The sequence below is a fragment of the Artemia franciscana genome, chromosome 9 (assembly GCF_032884065.1).
Source record: "Artemia franciscana chromosome 9, ASM3288406v1, whole genome shotgun sequence".
Lineage (NCBI taxonomy): Eukaryota > Metazoa > Arthropoda > Branchiopoda > Anostraca > Artemiidae > Artemia > Artemia franciscana.
In genome coordinates, this window is record NC_088871.1 from 25694058 (window position 1) to 25714530 (window position 20473).

Sequence of the window (20473 nt, forward strand, 5' to 3'; positions counted from 1 at the left end):
TGAGTCAAAGTGTTACTGCAGATTGTGTAACACTATATAGTGGCATATTCCCCAGATTTAAATACCGACCGTGTTTCAAATTTGAAAGTATTCGAAAAAGTTGAAGTTGAAATTATTAACCTATCGGTTTAGCATTGTTTGATAAAGAATATCCAAAAAATCTTTGCAATTCTTGGCATCACTGCGGCAGAAACCTTAAATTAATTGAAAGTTGTCAGGGATGCCAATTGGAAGGCAAAATTGACTCCTAGGATTTGGAAGTTACCTTTCCTTTTGTACTTTTGTTAAAAAAAACGAATTCTACAAAAAATTACGCAAAAGTTTTTCTTCGGTAAATAAGGGCATGGAGAGTATACATTTCCGGAGGAGGTTACATTGAATATAATTTTCATGTCTATAATTCCCTTCATAAGCAAAGCTCGGTCTCCGAAACTGCATGATAAAACTTATAACAATAGAAAAAGAGAACGGGTTAGAACCGCTTATACATGCCCACAAAAATCTTTAGCTATAAGAAAAATATATTTTCCTGTGAAATGTTACTTCCGTGTAATTTTCGTGCATTTGGATTTTGTTCTTGCTGCTTTCACGAGTCCCTGTCGACTAAACAGTTGATCCATTGATGTAAGTTATCCGCTTTTTCCATGTGCTCAGTTTTAGAAACCTAATAATAATCTAACTTATTATTTCTACGCTCTCTTGAGTTTGAAACTCGTTATATATATATATATATATATATATATATATATATATATATATATATATATATATATATATATATATATATATATATAAATAAGATGTTTGTCTGTCTGTCCGCGTATGACGTCTGAATTATTTCATCACATACCAATTCAAAAAACGAATGTATTCAAGCCGAAGTAGCTGAGTTGGTAAAGCGTTATGTTCCAGGTTCTAGGTTCGAGAGGTTCCAGGTTCGAACCTTGGCTTTAGCATTAATACAAAAGAAGAAAAAAATTAAAAAAGGTAAAAACTACAAAAAAAAACTAAAAAGAAAAAAACTAAAAAATCTAAAAAACTAAAAAAAAAAATTAAAAAGGTAAAAAACTAAAAAAGAAAAAAAAGAAAAAAATATGAAAAAAGGTAAAAACTACACAAAAAAACCAAAAAGAAAAAAAACCTAAAAACTAATAAAAAACTAAAAAAACTAAAAACTGAAAAAGAAAAAAAAATAAAAAAAGGAAAAAAACTGAAAAATAAAGGAGAAAAAGAAAACCCAAAAAAATAAAATAAAAGAAAAAAACTAAAAAAGGTAAAAACTACAAAAAAAAACTAAAAAGAAAAAAGAAAAAAAACTAAAAAAGCTAAAAAAAGGTAAAAACCAAAAAAAAAAACTAAAAAGAAAAAACAAAAAAACAAAAAATTTATTTCATCATTTACCAATTCAAAAACGAATGTATATAAAGACCGAGAGACGGGGCACAGGAAATATGAATGAAGACCGGGACACTCAAAGAGAAATTACAGACTGGGATACCGGGACACAAATGACGATTGGGACGTGTGTGTCGACTGACGTCATGTTTGTGTGTCGACTGACGTCATGTTTGTCGACTGACGTCATTATAAGGATTGAGCTGTATGTCATCATGAAGTTGTTTGTCGACTGACGAAATTACAGACTGGGGCACAAATGAGGACCGGGACACAGGGAATATAAATGACGACCGGGACACTCAAAGAGATTTTACAGACTGGGACACCGGGACACAAATAACAACCGGGACACAGGGAATATAAATGACGACTGGGACACAGGGACACAACTACAACAGGGACGCCGGGGGCACAGGGGGGATATATAAATGACGATTGGGACACAGGGAATGTTTGATTAGCAATCACCATCAACAAAGCTCAAGGACAATCATTAGAATAATGAGGTATAGATCTGAATACGGATTGTTTTTTCCATGGACAATTATATGTTGCATGTTCAAGAGTCGGTAAACCTGACAATCTATTTATATGTACAGACAATGGGACAGCGAAGAATGATGTATATTCGCAAGTTTTACGTAGTTAAAAACATATATATATATATATATATATATATATATATATATATATATATATATATATATATATATGTATGTATATATATATATATATATATATATATATATATATATATATATATATATATATATATATATATATATATATATATATATATATATATATATATCTATATTCACAGGTGCGACACAGGGACACAACTACAATGGCGCGTAACGACTTACGCGCTCGGGGGGGGGCTTGGGGGGGCGCGAAGCGCCTCCCCCAAGCCTATTTTTTTTTACTAAGCTGCTTCGCTTACGATAGCTTTTATTTTTACCCCTTATTGGTCTCACTGTCTCATTATCTCAGCTTTTACATGCATCTATACGCCCCTTTCTCTCCTCCTAAAAAACATATATAATGTTTTAAAAAAAATTAACAAAAATAATGTCGGTCAATACGATGGTGATACTCGTATTTATTTATTTATTAATTTATCAAACGGTAAGCAATAATGCTTGTCGCTATGTTATCCGTTATCCATTCATTTTAGTAACCAAGCTAACAAATTATTTTGATTATTTTTATTTCTTAATTTATAATAAAACGACTATTTATAAAATATGTTTTTTATTTTCGTTAAATAAGCTTATTTTTTAAGAAGAAAATGAGCTCATTTTTAAGACCATATTTGTGTTGTTTAATATTACGAATAAGTTGGTTTTTCATTCAAGAGAATTCATGCATATTCTGCAATTGATCACTGTTAATTTGAAGGATATTTTACTAGTAAGTTTACATATATAATTTTATATGTACGTAAATACATTTACTAGTTACCTGAAAAGTAACCATAATTACATATCAAAACCAGGGCTGCCAACTTTTTAGTCAATGAATATATCCCTTGAGCATCCAAAAATGTGTCATTTTCAGCAAAATTATGTCCATATTTTTCTATAATATATCCATCTTGAAATCTCAGAAGCTAGTTTTTTTGCGACTTGTAAACCTCTTGTAGTAAGCTAACATCAAATATAATGAAAACGAAAAAAATTCATTTAGTAGGCTACATCCATACAGAATGAACTAGTGTTAAAGAATTAAAGTCATAAAAACATATAAATAGTAAAAAACTACTTATCTGAGCTTAAAGCTCATCTTCCTACGAGAGTTAGTCTTGACAAGTATTATCGGCATAAGGGCATTTTACTTCTTTTGGTAGCTTTTTGCCAATTAACGTAATTCTTGTGCATGTCATAAGGTACAATGTAGAAGTCAAGCGAGATTTCAGAGTGCTAGATAAGCTGGGTTACCCTTCAACCACTTTTGACTCTCGAGAAGAGCACTAGAACTTTCAATTTTCAGTCAAATGAGCTGTTTTCAAGGTTTCTACAACTACATCTATGTGAAGTGCCTTGGAAAAAAATATATATAATAATATATTGTGCCTAAATGACTCTTTACTTCAGCAGTGCTGGTTAAGTTTTAATTATTATAGAAATTTATATCTTCTAAATCTCTGGATTATTATATGTTTTTCGTACTATTTTGAACAGAATGGCTATCTCACAAGAGGATATCAGGGGGGGGGGCTAGTTGTCCTCATATCACTGTTAAATCTTAAAAAGGGAATATAACTTTCAATTCCAAATCAAGTCAGCTCCATCTGAAGTTTATAGACCATCCATTGCATAAAAACTTTATATGCTCCCGGGGCATAAATTACAACCCTTTCCCTGGGCTCCAGGGGAGATAGTCTTAGCCCTGAAGGCTTTGTTATATGTTCTTTGGGCTATTTTTTTTTTTTTTTTTTTTTTTTTTTTTTTTTTTTTTTTTTTTTTACAAAATGGCTATCTCTAAGTTTCTGTCAAATACATCTTGAGAAAAGAGCGAATTGGAGAAGGATGGCTAGTTGTCCTCCAACCCCTTCTGGCCTTCAGAACGACACTAGAGCTTCTTTCGCAGTGTATACTATTTGTAAACAACGAAAGAATTTCCTAGCTGACAGTCCCTACTATGAGGGCTGGATGAGGAGGGGATTGACATCCCCAAAGGCATAATCACTTGACTTTTCAACAATGCTGAGCAAAATAGATGTTTAAAAATTTTGATTAGATGCTGGTTTTTCGAAACTGATAGGCGTGGGAGGGGGGGAGGTATGCTGCACCCAAATCAATTTTGACTCTTATAAAGGGTACTTTAACTTCCAATTATCAATCAAATGAGCCCCACACCTATTCCATAAAAACCTTCTATACCCCCGAGGTCTAAATTACAATCCCCTACCGCCTGGAAAATGTCGTATACTTCCCTATAAAAATACTACATTTAAACAATGGGCAAATTTTATAACTTGCGGCCCTTCCTCTTGTGGTTCTGTGCGGTCGTGTCAGCTCCAAAGATATATACACATATCTATTGTATCCTGCAACTATACTGAACGAAATGGCTGTCTCAAAATGTTGGTCAGACGACTTTCAGAAAAAAAGGGCGTGAGATGGGAGCTATTTGTCCTCCAATTTTTTGGTCACTTACAAGGACACTAGATCTTTTAATTTCTATTAAAGAGTCCTCTTGCGATATTCTAGTGTCATTGGTTTAATATAATCGCCCCTGGAAAAAGCAACAACAACAAATAAACATGAATCAGTAATTTTTTTTTCTGTCAAATACTACAAAATTTCACCTTTTTATAGACAGAAGCTCGGAGTCTCCACAACAGGGTTTTCTGATACACTGAATCTGATGGCGTGGTTTCCATTAAGATTCTTTAGCTTTTAGGGGGTGTTTTTCACCTATTAAAAAAATTTGGCAATATTCACAGACCCGTGGCCTTCGATGGGTAGCAATAAACTTAAAACATATTAAATATTTGAACTCAGTACAATAAGCTAATTCTTTTGATACATATATTGATATCAAAACTGATTCCAGATCATCAAGATTCCAAATTTTATTTTATTAACTTTTCATTTTCAGTTAGTAATACTTGATAAATAGATAGATGAATTTGCCAGACCATTGGAAGGCGGAATCGATCGTTAACCAAAAAGGTGCTCGCTTGCTTATTATCTTGACTGTAGCGTACAAGCAAGGAGAAATAAAATCGTTTATAGATGAAAAAAAAAAAATATAAACTTGTAAAGAACTTCAAGAGTATTTCCAGATAGGTGTCAGCGGGAAAGAGCAAGCATCTCCAAAAAATTCAGTATAAAATGTTAAAAATTAGTAGGAAGTAAGTAGTTAAGTAAAATTAGTGCTAGATAAGTAGCTTTAACACTGCTTTGGTGAAATATTACATTTATTTTTTTTTCTTTTACAAAAATATGTATCTAGCAGGGAAATATCCTATTTTATGTCATAAATTTGCCAAATGTATCCCAAATTTCTAAAATATATCCCTTTTTTTGTCATATTATGTCATTGTGTCCCAACACATATGAATATGTCCTTTGGACATAAATATGTCCAGTTGGCAACTCTGATCAAAACTCTTCTTTGAATTAGTTCTTCAGGAATATTTAGGAATTATGATTTCCGACTTGCTAGTTTTCTAATTAGACTGAAGTTTTCGCTAATTTACATACCCGTAAATTGACGGCGCATGCACCTAATGGAATAGCTCCGCCCACTGCGTGCGCAAAGAATGCAAGTTCACGCACTACAATTCATTAGTCGTAAAGTGAATTTACTGAAGTAAATAGAGGGGTGAATGGTGAAAATTTATGTTGGAGCAAAGTTGCTAAGGAGTATTGAAATATTAACAATTATCCTACGATTAAGGGATTAATGAGGTATAGCTAGATCTGTTTATGACTCTTTCTATGGAATTAATTTTAAAAACTTTTTCCACAAGACAAGTTTTTCAAAGAAAAGTAACGAGCTCCATTAAGGCAAGGATGATGAAAAATAAAGCCAAATAATCTTCCGAGCGTGAAAGTACCACAAATCCCTATCAATAAATAAATGAAACTCAAAACGAAAAGACATTACGATAAATAGCCGATTCAAACTCAAAAACGAGAAAAAATTTACATAAGTAGGGCTGATAACCCCCGTACCTTCTCAAGACCAGAGCACAATTTACGCTTTACTGAAAAAACAAACAAATGACCATGGATTGTCAATTATTTGACATACACTGATATTTCTTCGTTAAGATTTAATAATTTTTACTTATGAAAGTAAAAAAGGTGGAAACATTTCAAACATATTTTGTTTTCAGTAAAGCGCAAATTGTGTTCTGGTCTTGAGAAGGCATAGGGGTTGTCAGCCCTACTCATTTTAACTTTCGCTCGTTTTGAGTTTAACTAGTCTATTTGTTGTAATTTCTGTTCGTTTTGAGTTTCATTTGTTTTTTAATAGTGATTTGTGGTAGTATTACTTGACCTTTTTTTGCTCAGTCTTGGCTTAATGGAGCTCTTTAATTTTCTTTGAAAAGCTTGTCTTGTAGAAAACATTTTTTAAATTAATTCCTGTTCTTTTTTTATTGACATAGCCTTTTTCATAGAAAAACAATATTGTCGGCTATATCTTTTCGGTTTTCCTCTAAAAGAACCCATAGTATGGGTTGCCATTTCTATGCTGGAGAAACTTTTACAGTAATTTCTAATCCCGGCAAAAACAGTATTTTTTAATTTAATTTTTTAGCTTCTGAAGTCCGCCTGAAAAATAAAACTTCATATCATTCCCAAAATATTCTATATACTCTTGGTATATAGTTTGTATATACGAGTCAGACAAACATTTCAGGTGTGGGGCTCAAACCCCTTAACCCTCCCTGGGTATGACCTTGTCGTGCTTGGAAAAAACATGGTAGATAGAGTTTTTTAAATGCTCAAATATTTATTTGAAACTTTCCACTAAGAACTTACTTATGAATACCAATAAATCACATGAGGATGTGGGCCGGTCCCTGCACATTTAAGTTCCTATCTGCAAAAATGTGGAATTTTTATTTTTTGCCAGAAGAAAGATCACGGAAGCGTGCTTATTTTTTTTTATTTTTTTTTCCCAGGGGTGAAAATGTCGACCCATTGGTCCTAGAATTTTGTGAAAGGGCTCATTCGAACGGAAATGAAAAGCTCTAATGCCTGCTTTAAATGACCAATAATATTGGAGGGCAACTAGGACCCCTCCACTGCTCTTCTTATTAAAATAATGCGACCAAAAGCTTGTCTTGTAGAAAACATTTTTTAAATTAATTCCTGTTCTTTTTTTATTGACATAGTCTTTTTCATAGAAAAACAATATTGTCGGCTATATCTTTTCGGTTTTCCTCTAAAAGAACCCATAGTATGGGTTGCCATTTCTATGCTGGAGAAACTTTTACAATAATTTCTAATCCCGGCAAAAACAGTATTTTTTTAATTTGACAATCTGTATAGACTTATACTCTTTATTTATTTACACTGTAAGAGCAGAAGTAGCCTAGTAATAGTATTATCCCCAAAAGTTTCAACTTAATACCCCAAGTCGTTCTCGATATCCTGCTTAGTGTCTTATTGGCAACCATTTTACACAGTGTCTTTTGATTTATTTTTAAAGAAAGATTTAGTTTTAAAGCATAATGGGCCAATTGCATAATTGTGGAGAATTGGCATGCCTAATATCCCTGAAGACATAATTGCTGGACCGTTCTACTTTGCTGAACAAACTGATTGTCTCAAAATTTTGACTGGAAGCGTTTGGAAAATGAATGGCTTGAGAGAAGGGCTGCTTGCCCTCCAATCTCTTTACTCTTTAAAATGGCACCAGATACTCGCACTGTAACTGGAGTGCAAGGGGGAGGACTTTCCCCTTCATATATCTAGTAAAAAACATTTTAAACAAGTAAAAACAAAGTGAAAACAATTTAAATATATTTTGTTTTCAGTAAAGTACAAATTATATTCTGGTCTTGAGAAGGCATGTGGGTTGTCAGCCCTGCACATGTTAATTTTCGATCGTTTCGAGTTTTACTCGGTTATTTATTGTATGATTTAAATAAACAAAATACTTTTAAAATATTTTATTTTTTTAATTTAATAAACTAAAATTTTTGAAACTTTAAGGAATGTACATCAGTATATGTAAATGAACTGACAATCGACGGCCATTTTTTTCAGTAAGTGCAAATTGTGTTCCGGTCTTGAGAAGGTATGGGGTTGTTAAAGACATAATTTTCCGACCTTTCAACTACACTGATCAAAATGGTCATCTCAGAATTTTGATTAGATGTGTTTTTGGAATTACTGGGCGTCGGTGGGGGGAGGGGTTTATTGCCCTAGAATCACTTTTGACTAATAAAAAGGGCACTAGCCCTTTCAATTTCCAATCGAATGAGCCTTTTTGAAGTTGCTACGACAATAAATAGCCATCTCAAAATTTCAATCTGATGCGATTACGGGAAAATACGAGGTTTGGAGGGGTGGGGGGCCATCCACCCTTTGATCACTCTGAGTCTTAAAAAGGGCACTAAATCTTGTAACTACGAATCCAATGAGTCCCCTCCGAAGTTTGTACGATCACCCCTTCTATGTATACCTTTTATGCCCCCAGGGCATAATTTACAACTGTTGCCCTAAGGATTGTGGGGTTTCCGTCCTCAAAGGCATAATTTTCAAACTAAAACCAAGGAGCGACATTAAAACTTAAAACGAACAGAAATTACTCCGTATATGAAAAATGCTTTTCCTCCTCAACGCCCCGCTCTTTACGCTAAAGTTTGACTCTTTCCCTTAACTCTACTTTTTAAAATAGTAAAAAACTTTAGGGTAAAGAGCGAGGAAAAGCCCTTTTCATATACGGAGTAATTTCTGTTCGTTTTAAGTTTTAATATCGCGCCTTACTTTTAGTTAAAAAAAACTTGTTTTTTTTATTTAATTTCCGGACATTTTTGAATTAATGAATGTTTTGATCTTCGCTCTCCGCACATAAATAATTAAAACAAAATTTGCATATTAATTTTTTTTGGCTAAATTGCTTTCTCATAGTTTTAATCGAAAGATTTTGAGAAAAAAAGGAGCGAGGGAGTAGGCCTAGTTGCCCTCCAATTTTTGATTGCTTAAAAAGGCAACTAAAACTTTTAATTTCTTACGAACGTTTTCATTAGTAAAAAATATACGTAACTTGCGAATTAACTTGCGTAGCGAACTTTTTTATTCGTTTATTTTTGTTGCGTATATGAGGGGGTTCAACCCCACGTCAATACCTCGCTCTTTACACTAAAGCTTAAATTTTGTCCCAATTCCTTAAGAATGACCCCTGAATCACAAAGGCCGTAGAATAAATAGTTGAAATTACTAAAAATACTTTAGCGTATAGAGTGTGGTATTACGAGGAGGTAAACATTTCATATGCGTAATAATTTCTGTTTGTTTTAAGTTTTAATGATGCTCCTTACTTTCAGTTGACAAAACTTTTCCTATTTATTTTTTCATTTTTTTTAATAATGCTAGAAAATCCTGCGCCCCTTCATTGAAATTATCTTCCCCCATGACAGATTCCTCCATGGAAAGATCCTCCCACGTAACCCCCCATCAACTTATCCCCCCCCCCCCGAACACAAAAAATCCCCCTGAAAACGTCTTTACACTTCCCAATAGCCATTACTATATGTAAACACAGGTCAAAGTTTGTAACTTGCAGCCCCTCCCACGGGCACTCTGGGGGAATAAGTCGTCCCCAAAGTCATAGTTATTAGGTTTTTCGACTATGGTGAATAAAATGGCTTTTTTTATTCACCATATTATCAGAATTTTTTCAGATTTTATCAGAATTTTGATTTGGCGACTTTGGGGAAAAATGAGCTTAGGAGGGGGCCTAGGTGCCCTCCAATTTTTCTGATCACTTTTTTAAGGTACTAGAACTTTTAATTTCCGTTAGAATGAGCCCTCTCGTCTATTATAGGACCACTGAGTCTATACGATCACCGCTGAGGAAAAAAAAAACAAAAAAAACAACAAATAAACACGGATCCGTGATCTGTCTTCTGGCAAAAAAAAGCGAAATTCCACATTTTTGTAGGTAAGAGCTTGAAACTTCTACAACAGGGTTCTCTGATACGCTGAATCTGATGGTGACTCCAAAATAGGCAACTTTTATATTCTACCCGGCCCATCCTCTTAAGCGTTATGCAATTTTAAGGCGGAAGTTGAGGGGAAAGTTTGCTATCAATTTCCAAAATAGTTTGGAATTTAAGAAAAAAATTGGTTTAGCAACTTTTTGCTAACTCAGAAAGTTGTTGGTTAGATGAATGAAAATTTTAGGAGTGGGTCTACAATCCAAATACGAGTCTGGAAGTGCATTTTGTAAACCATGTACCCCATTCCTTCCCATCTTATATGTATGAAAGACTATGAGTAAATAATTCCCAGCTTTACACAAAAATTCAAATTTGGCCTAGAACGTAGCTGAAATCCTTTGAATTGCTTTGCCAAGGTCCAATCTCCATTAACCAACCCCAAACCACTCTCACCTAAAATAAAATATTATACTTATTAGGCTAACAAGTCATTTTCAACAAAGGTTAAAAAGGACCCTTTTCGGGCCGGTATATATGAATTGGACTCTCTTCAAAGGGATACTTCAAAGATTATTGTCACAAAATCGATATCTATATGGTTAGGATGGAATCTAGCCATGGATTAAAGGTATCAATCTACTGCATGACCACTATTAACCCAAGTCCTATAATATTTTAAAAACTACCTTAAAACTAACTTTTTAAAAAATATCATTCTCGTAATGATCGCTTTGCATCTCTGTACTTTTCTCCGCCCTCCCCCTAATTTACAAAGATATAGCCCAAATTATATATACTTGTTGTATTAGAAATCGTGCACTAGATCGATAGTGAATTAAAATATGCATCCTATCTCTAACTCCTCTGTGTTTTAAACAAAGGGCAAAAAGTATCCTTGTGTGCTAAGTTTTAATCGCTTTTTCTTTCCATTATTTTTTTATTATCTAAATCGAGCCGTAGCACCAAATGAGAGGGAAAAGGATTATTGACTTTATAAATTTGGTCTATTCAAAAATACATGCCTATATACCACACCCCACCATTCAAGCCCGTATCCAGGAGATAACGGGTTTGAACCCCTCTCGAAAATTTTTCCGATCAAACAGTTCGTGGTAACGAACTGTAAATAAGGAGCGACCCGGCTCAATAGTAACCAAAACTATAAAAAAATGAATTTTGATATCAATAGCTACATCAAAAGAAGCGCATTTTAATGCTGATTTTAATATATAAGTTTCATCAAGTTTAGTCTTACCCATCAAAAGTTACGAGCCTTATTTAAGAAAATTATTGATTAAAAAAATTAAAAAAATTATTTGCCTTATTTAAGAAAATAGGGGAAAACACCCCCTAAAAGTCATATAATCTTAACGAAAATCACACCATCAGATTCAGCGTATCAGAGAAACCTACTGTAGAAGTTTCAAGCTCCTATCTACAAAAATGTGGAATTTTGTATTTTTTGCCAGAAGACAAATCACGGGTGCGTGTTTGTTTGTTTGTTTGTTTTTTTTTTCTTTTTCCCAGGGGTCATCGTATCGACCAAGTGGTCCTAGAATGTCGCAAGAGGGCTCATTCTAACGGAAACGAAAAGTTCTAGTGCCCTGTTCTAGTGACCAAAAAAATTGGAGGGCATCTAGGCCCCCTCCCACGCTCATTTTTTCCCAAAGTCAACAGATCAAAATTTTTAGATAGCCATTTTGTTCAGCATAGTCGGAAAACATAATAACCATGCATTTGGGGATGATTTACTCCCCCACAATCCCTGGGGGAGGGGCTGCAAGTTACAAACTTTGACCAGTGTTTACATATAGTAATGGTTATTGGGAAGTGTACAGACGTTTTCAGGGGGATTTTATTTTGTTTGGGGGGTGGGGCTGAGGGGAGGGGGCTATGTTGGAGGATCTTTCCTTGGAGGAATCTGTCATGGGGGAAGGAAAATTCAAGGAAAAGGGCGCATGATTTTCTAGCATTACTATAAGAAAACAATGAAAAATAAACATGAAAACGTTTTTTCAAATGAAAGGAAGGAGTAGCATTGAAACTTAAGACGAACAGAGATTATTACGCATATGAGGGGTTCAAAAAATACTTTAGCATAAAGAGCAAGGTATTTAGGAGGAGATAAATTCCTCGCTCTTTATGCTAAAGTATTTTTAGTAGTTTCAACTATTTATTCTACGGCCTCTCTGATTCAGGGGTCATTCTTAAAGAATTGGGACAAAACTTACGTTTTAGTGTAAAGAGCGAGGTACTAACGAGGATACAAACCCCCTTGTATACATAATAAAAATATAAGATTATGAAAGTTTGTTACGCAAGTTGCTAATTTATAAGTTACGTATATTTTTTACTAATAAAAACGTTCGTTAAAAATTAAAAGTTCTAGTTGCATTTTTAAGCAACCGAAAAATTGGAGGGCAACTAGGCCTCCTTCTCCACCCCTCATTTCTCAAAATCGTCTGATCAAAACTAAGAGAAAGCCATTTAGCCAAAAAAAGAATTAATATACAAAATTTCATTTTAATAATTTATGTGCGGAGAACCAAAACCAAACATGCATTAATTCAAAAACGTTCAGAAATTAAATAAAAAAAAACTAATTTTTTTAGATGAAAGTAAGGAGCGACATTAAAACTTAAAACGAAAAGAAATTACTCCGTATATAAAATGGGTTGTCCCCTCCGTAATCCCTCGCTCTTTACGCTAAAGTTTGACTCTTTGCCACAATTCTACTTTTTAAAACAATTAAAAGCTTTAGCGTAAAGAGTGAGGGATTGCGGAGGGGACAACCCATTTTATATATGGAGTAATTTCTGTTCATTTTAAGTTTTAATTTCGCTCATTACTTTCAGCTGAAAAAATTAGTTTTTTTTATTTAATTCTTAAAAAGTAACAAAATGCATACAAACAAATATTAATGTATTTTGTTTTCAAGAAACAATTTCCTGAACAAAATCCTGGATGCGCCCTTGCAACCGTCTCTTTAACATGTGAAGATACTTATCTTTTCGTCACCTTCCTATTTTTATGAAAAGCTGCGTTATTTTGAATCCTTTCCGAAAAGTTTTCGATGAAAACTGTCATCAAGAATATATTTCCTATGGAAAGGGGGTAGAGCTAAGTCTGTGAACCATGATTAGAATATTGGAAGCGATAGTGATGACATTGGTCAAATATGGTTCTGAAGCATGGACACTCCGCTCCGAAAAACGGAGGAACAGTTGCTAGATGTTTTGGGTTCTCGATTGACTTACTATTTCAAACAGTAGACCGTACGAAAAGCGTTGTTCAATCCGGCTTTCTAGGGCAATAATGAGCGAAAGTTTGAGATGGCTAGGGCTGGTTCTATGGATGAAGGATGACAGGTTGCTAAAGATTGCCCTTTTCAGCTAACCGTCTAGGGCTAAACGGAAATCAGGTCGTCAACGGTTGGGGTAAGAGGAAGTCGCAAAGAAAGATTCAAGGAAAATGGGAACTGCCTGGGAGGGTGTAAAGAGCGAGGCTTTGAATAGATTCGGATGTAGGCGGAGCATGCGTAGAAGTGTTGGCCTCAGACGGCTTGGTGCTGCTGTGAGTATTAGTAGTAGCAGTAACAGTGGGATTAGTGGCTACTTAGTAAGTCACGAATCATACTAGCTAAAGAATTATAATATACTAAACAAACTAATCACACTTATTCTTACAAGGGTACCAGCAGAAAATTTTTCAGGGGTTTGGTTCAGTGGTGGTTTGGTGATAGTTTAGGTGGTTTTGGGCACCAAACTACGACTAACTTTAATACCCCGAAGAGGACGAATTTACAATCAATTTGATTCAATTTAATTTAATTCAATCAATTCTGAGAAGCTAATTGATTTAAAAGTATCAATAACTGTATTTTAGGCTTCCCAGTTGCAAAAGAAGTAATGCCACACGGTGGCAGTACTGGATTCAACCAAGTTGATTCGCTTGATTTTTAATGAAAATTGGGCTACGTTGGGTGACCTGTAATTGCGTGTCAGCTATAATGAAGGGCGGTGTGTCAATATTTAGGTGGGGATAGGGTAGACTCATACAAAAGTACGTTTTTATGGACAAACTGCTTATTCTTCCTGAGGCTTCAGATAAATGTTGAAATAGGTGGGGGAGTAGGAATCAATTGAAATATTTCTCTACACAGTCAATATGTTACATTTCCATATATAAGGGCAAAAAGGTGGAAAAGGCAAGACAGGTCATCATCAGCCCCGACAGGAAATTTCTTTGGGGCGGCAAATTTGGGACAGCCAGGGACAGCTTTGGGACAGCTAGAAACTTAGTTCTCAGCAAATTTAAACGGTAATATTTTCTTTTTCTATTTATATGAAGTACTTCAATGTATTTAAAGAAATGTATGTAATGTATTTGTCGATAGGAAAAATCCTATTGTAGAGATTGTGATGGCTTCGGCTATGTAGAAGATCAAAAGTCTCTCAGAACTTCCATCCATACAAACAATAATACTCCTTTTCATCCAACCGAAATTCTTTAGTAGTAATATTAACAAGGACTTTCACCAAAATTACTTCAATGTTAATCGCCAGTTTTTTAAGCATGTTCAAATTTTATCCAAAATTGAAATTGTAAATTTAAACGTAGGACGGTGCGAATCAACTTACAATTACTGATTTACACACTTTAAAAGCAATTAACCAGGGATTTAAGGGACTGCTACCTCAAATTATATCTTGGTTAGGCCTGGGTATGATTGTAAAATAATCAGAAATTAAATAAAAAAAGAGCTTTTCAACTGACAGCAAGGACTAGATTTGTAACCTATTTGAACAGAATATCTTTGTATTAAGGGGGCTGTCTGGTCCTTTACTCCCAACTCCTTACAGTGAAGTTTGACTTTTTTTCCAAATTTTTAAGAAAATATACAATTGGAAAAAAAAGAGTTTTCTAAGCACTAAAAAACCTTTGTTTAATGAACTAAGTGTTGAGAAGGGGGCTGTCACCTTTATGTACATATTAATTTATGTTTATTTGAAGTTTTGAACTTGCTCCTTTCTTTAGTTGAAAAACCTTTTCTATTTGTTTAATTACATTTCATGAAACTGTAAAGATTTATGAATACAGTACTTTTGGTAGCGCAGAAAAAACTATAAATATTTCAACGATCTCTATTTGAATTTTGATGGATAATCAAACAGTTCATGGTAACGAACTGTAAGTAAGGTGCGACCCGGAGTATTCGAAACTCTAAAAGACGGAATTTTGATACCAATATATATATATATATATATATATATATATATATATATATATATATATATATATATATATATATATATATATATATATATATATATCTATATATCTATATATATAAAAATAAGTTGTCTGTGGATCTGTGGATCGTGGATCAGGTGACGTCATGTTTGTCCGCATATGACGTCTGAATTATTTCACACTAATACAAAAGAAGAAAAAAACCAAAAAAGGTAAAAACTACAAAAACAAACTAAAAAGAAAAAAAACTAAAAAAGCTAAAAAACTAAAAAAAAACTAAAAAAAGGTAAAAATCTAATAACTAAAAAAAAAACTGAAAAAAATAAAAAAAGGCAAAAACTACAAAAAAATAAAAACTAATAAAAAAACTAAAAAAGCTAAAAAACTAAAAAAAACTAAAAAAAACTAAAAAAAGGTAAAAAACTAAAAAAAACTAAAAACTAAAAACTAAAAAAGAAAAAAACTAAAAAAAAGGAAAAAACTGAAAAATAAAAGAGAAAAAGAAAACTAAAAAAATATGAATAAATATATATAAAAATAAGTTGTTTGTGGGTTATGTCTGTCTGTCTGTCTGTCGAGTGACGTCGTGTTTGTCCGCATATGACGTCTGAATTATTTCACACTAATACAAAAGAAGAAAAAAAACTAAAAAAGGTAAAAACTACAAAAAAAACTAAAAAGAAAAAAAACTAAAAAAGCTAAAAAACTAAAAAAAACTAAAAAAAAGGTAAAAAACTAAAAACTAAAAAAAACTGAAAAAACTAAAAAAAGGCAAAAACTAAAAAAAAACTAAAAACTAATAAAAAAACTAAAAAAGCTAAAAAACTAAAAAAACTAAAAAAAGGTAAAAAACAAAAAAAAACTAAAAACTAAAAAAGAAAAAACTATAAAAAAGGAAAAAACTGAAAAATAAGAGAAAAAGAAAACTAAAAAAATATTAATAAATATAAAAAATATAAATATAAATATAATACAAATTAGCAATCAACAAAGCACCGAGACACAAATGACGACCGGGACACAGGGAGTATAAATGACGACCAGGACATAAGTAAAAAAAAAAAAAAACTAAAAAAACTAAAAAAAGACCGGGACACCGGAACACAAGGAATATAAATGACGCCCGGGACACTCAAAGAGAAATCACAGACTGGAACACCGGGACACAAATGACCACCGGGACACAGGGAATATAAATGACGACCGGGACACAGGGACATAACTACAAAGGGGACCCCGGGGTGCACAGGGGGATATATAAATGACGATGGCGACTCAGGGAATGGTCGATTAGCAATCACCATCAACAAAGCTCAAGGGCAATCATTAGAATCATGAGGTATAGATCTGAATACGAATTGTTTTCCCATGGACCATTATATGTTGCATGTTCAAGAGTCGGTAAACCTGAAAATCTATTTGTATGCACAGACAATGGGACAGCAAAGAACGTTGTATATTCGCAAGTTTTACGTAGTTAAAAACATATATATATATATATATATATATATATATATATATATATATATATATATATATATATATATATATATATATATATATATATATATATATATATATATATATATATATATATATATATATCTATATTCACAGGTGGGACATAGGGACACAACTACAATGGCGCGTAACTAATATGGCGCGTAACGACTTACGCGCGCGGGGGGGCTTGGGGGGGGGGGGCGCGAAGCGCCCCCACCAACTAGCTTTCGGGGTGGCGCGGAGATTTTTCTTCTGAAAGTAAGGAACAACACTAAAGCTTAAAACGAACAGAAGTTATTATGTATACGAGGGGGTTTGCCCCCTCCTTAACACCTTGCCCTTTACACCAAAGTTTAGATTTTGTCAATATTCTTTAAAAACGACTCCGGAAACACAAGGGTCGTTTAATTAGAACTATAGTAACATTTTTTTACATGCTGAAAAACTGTAGCGTGAAGAACAAAGTGTTGAGGAGAGGCAACCCCCCTCATATGCGTAATAATTTCTGTTCGTTTTAAGTTTTAATGTTGCTAATTATTTTCAGTTGAAAAAAACTTGTTTTTCTTTTATTTCATGAAGCTTAGAAACTAACATTTTTCTAAAGGCAATGGAAAAAGTATTTCAAATTAAAAGTATATTACAATGAAAAACGTAAGTAATTACAAAAAATACACGAAACAATAGCCTACTTATAAAAACTAAGAGATAGGCTCCCAGCATTCAGTTCTGTTGAGCAATGCCGAAACGTTGGACGGATATTTTTTACAATATCGACAGTTTTGGACTAGGTTATCAAACACGAGGGATTGCGGAGGGGACAACCCATTTCATATACGGAATAATTTTTGTTCGTTTTAAGTTTCAATGTCGCTCCTTACTTTCAGCTAAAAAAATTAGTTTTTTTTATTTAATTTCTGAACGTTTTTGAATTAATGCATGTTTGGTTTTAGCTCTCCGCACATAAATTATTAAAAAGAAATTTGTATATTAATTCTTTTTTTGGCTAAATGGCTTTCTCTTAGTTTTGATCAGACGATTTTGAGAAATAAGGGGTGGAGAAGGAGGCCTAGTTGCCCTCCAATTTTTCGGTGACTTAAAAAGGCAACTAGAACTTTTAATTTTTAACGAACGTTTTTATTAGTAAAAAATATACGTAACTTAAGAATTAACTTACGTAACAAACTTTCATAATCTTATATTTTTATTATGTATACGAGGGGGTTTGTACCCTCGTTAATACCTCGCTCTTTACACTAAATCGCAAGTTTTGTCCCAATTCTTTAAGAATGACCCTTGAATCAGAAAGGCGTAGAATAAATAGTTGAAATTACAAAAAAATACTCTAGCATAAAGAGCGAGGTATTTATCTCCTGCTAAATACCTCGCTCTTTATGCTAAAGTATTTTCAGAACCCCTCATATGCGTAATAATCTCTGTTCGTTTTAAGTTTCAATGCTACTCCTTCCTTTCATTTGAAAAAACGTTTTCATGTTTATTTTTCATTGTTTTCTTATAGTAATGCTAGAAAATCCTGCGCCCTTTCCATTGAATTTTTCTTCCTCCATGACAGATTCCTCCAAGGAAAGATCCTACAACATAGCCCCCTCCCCTCAGCCCCACCCCCAAAAAAAATAAAATCCCCCTGAAAACGTCTGTACACTTCCCAATAACCATTACTATATGTAAACACTGGTCAAAGTTTGTAACTTGCAGCCCCTCCCCCAGGGATTTTGGGGGAGTACGTCATCCCCAAAGACATAGTTATTATGGTTTTCGACTATGCTGAACAAAATGGCTATCTCAAAATTTTGATCCGTTGACTTTGGGAAAACATGAGCGTGGAAGGGGGCCTAGATACCCTCCAATTTTTTGGTCACTTAAAAAGGGCACTAGAACTTTTCATTTCCGTTAGAATGAGCCCTCTTGCGACATTCTAGGACCACTTGGTCGATACGATGACCCCTGGGAAAAAGAAAAAAGAAAAAAGAAAAAAAAAGGGGGTGTTTCCCCCTATTTTCTTAAATAAGGCAAATTTTCTCAGGCTCGTAACTTTTGATGGGTAAGACGAAACTTGATGAAACTTATATATTTAAAATCAGCATGAAAATGCGATTCTTTTGCTGTAGCTATTGATATCAAAATTCAATTTTTTAGAGTTTTGATTACTATTGAGCCGGGTCGCTCCTTACTACAGTTCGTTACCACGAACTGTTTGATTAAATCTTTTTCAAAGTGACGCCTAGATAAATACAATCACTCCTGGAAAAAATGATAATAAAACACAAAAAACGTGTCCATTCACGGGGAAAATATAGAAATTCCCATCATTCCGTTCAGGTGAAACATTTCTGATTGTAGTGGCTTCATATATCAAGCTCGTGGGTACTCTTGCAATGCAAGCAAAAATTGACGGCATATTTTTACCAAAACTGTCCCTTATTAAGTTGTTTCCCTTGTGTTTTCTATGACTATACGATCTTTCTTGTGTACTAATAACTGCACTAATTACTAATAAACAAACATATATTTAGGATCACCATAAAAAGCTGATTTTTTTATTGAAAGTTATACTTTCGGCTCTTATACTTTCGTTATTAACAAGGATCCTTATTTGCTTATCATCCATTACTATGAAGAAATCAAAGACTTGTAAAAAGCCATATTAAAAATAAAATATGCAGAAATCAAGTCATAAGTGCTTAACGTCATAAGTCATAAGTGCAAGTCATAAGAATACATTATTTTACCATTTACTGAAATCTTGTTAAATATGCGCGAAATCCTGAAAAATTTGTTTTATTCAATTTTATGTCAACATTTTTCTGTTTATTTTCCTTTTTGTCTTAAAACTTGGCATGTCAATGCATAAGCCGCATCCTTAAATGGTGTTTTGTTTTCTAAGATATTAAACATAGCCTAAGCACCAGCATTATTACGAAAAGGCGGAATACAAACCAGCAACTACTTGTTTCAATTAGAAATGACGTATAATATGATCGTTTATAGTTTAAACCTGAATATTAATCAGTCACCATAATATATGATCAAATAAAATATTTGTTATTTATTCAAGAGTAAGAGTTACCAAAATAAGAGCAAAAAAGAAGAAGAAATAAATTAAAAAAGAACGCATCCATAGAGAAAGTTGAATTCTCAAACGGCTTAATTTAATGCAAAGAGTATCTTGATATATTGGTAGATCTTAGGACCCTTCTCCCCCCTACTTAAAAATATGAAGAAAAAATATTAACTTTTCCGTAAGTTTTCACTTCCATTCAGGTTTTACTGACTGATTTCATATTTTTCTTAATAAATTTATTTCTGGCATATTGAGCAGGAAATTTAGGGAATTGTAATTTATTTGAATATTTTACAAAACTAAAGAACAAATAATTTCTCGAGTTTTAATCTGTTCCAACTTCAAATACCTTACTTATTGCTGCCATATATATATATATATATATGTATATATATATATATATATATATATATATATATATATATATATATATATATATATATATATATATATATATACATATATATATATATATATATATATATATATATATATATATATATATATATATATATATATATATATATATATATATATATATATATATATATATATGTATATATATATATACATATATATATATATATATATATATATATATATATATA

At 33.0% G+C, this 20473-nt stretch overlaps 1 protein-coding gene across 4 annotated transcripts in view; it reads left to right on the forward strand.

Annotated features, from left to right (window-relative positions):
• Positions 1 to 20473, forward strand: part of LOC136031200 (protein madd-4-like) — a 369461-nt gene that overhangs the window by 9803 nt on the left and 339185 nt on the right. Inside the window, exon 1 of one of the 4 annotated variants that reach the window (XM_065710562.1) lies at positions 5699 to 5819. The exons of 2 other annotated variants lie outside the window; for them this stretch is intronic. In XM_065710562.1, coding sequence (XP_065566634.1) covers positions 5815 to 5819 — 5 coding nt within the window. In that variant the 5' untranslated portion in view covers positions 5699 to 5814. Of the gene's footprint in view, positions 1 to 5698; positions 5820 to 20473 lie in introns of those variants that run through there. One more of the 4 variants, XM_065710560.1, reaches the window with a different exon arrangement.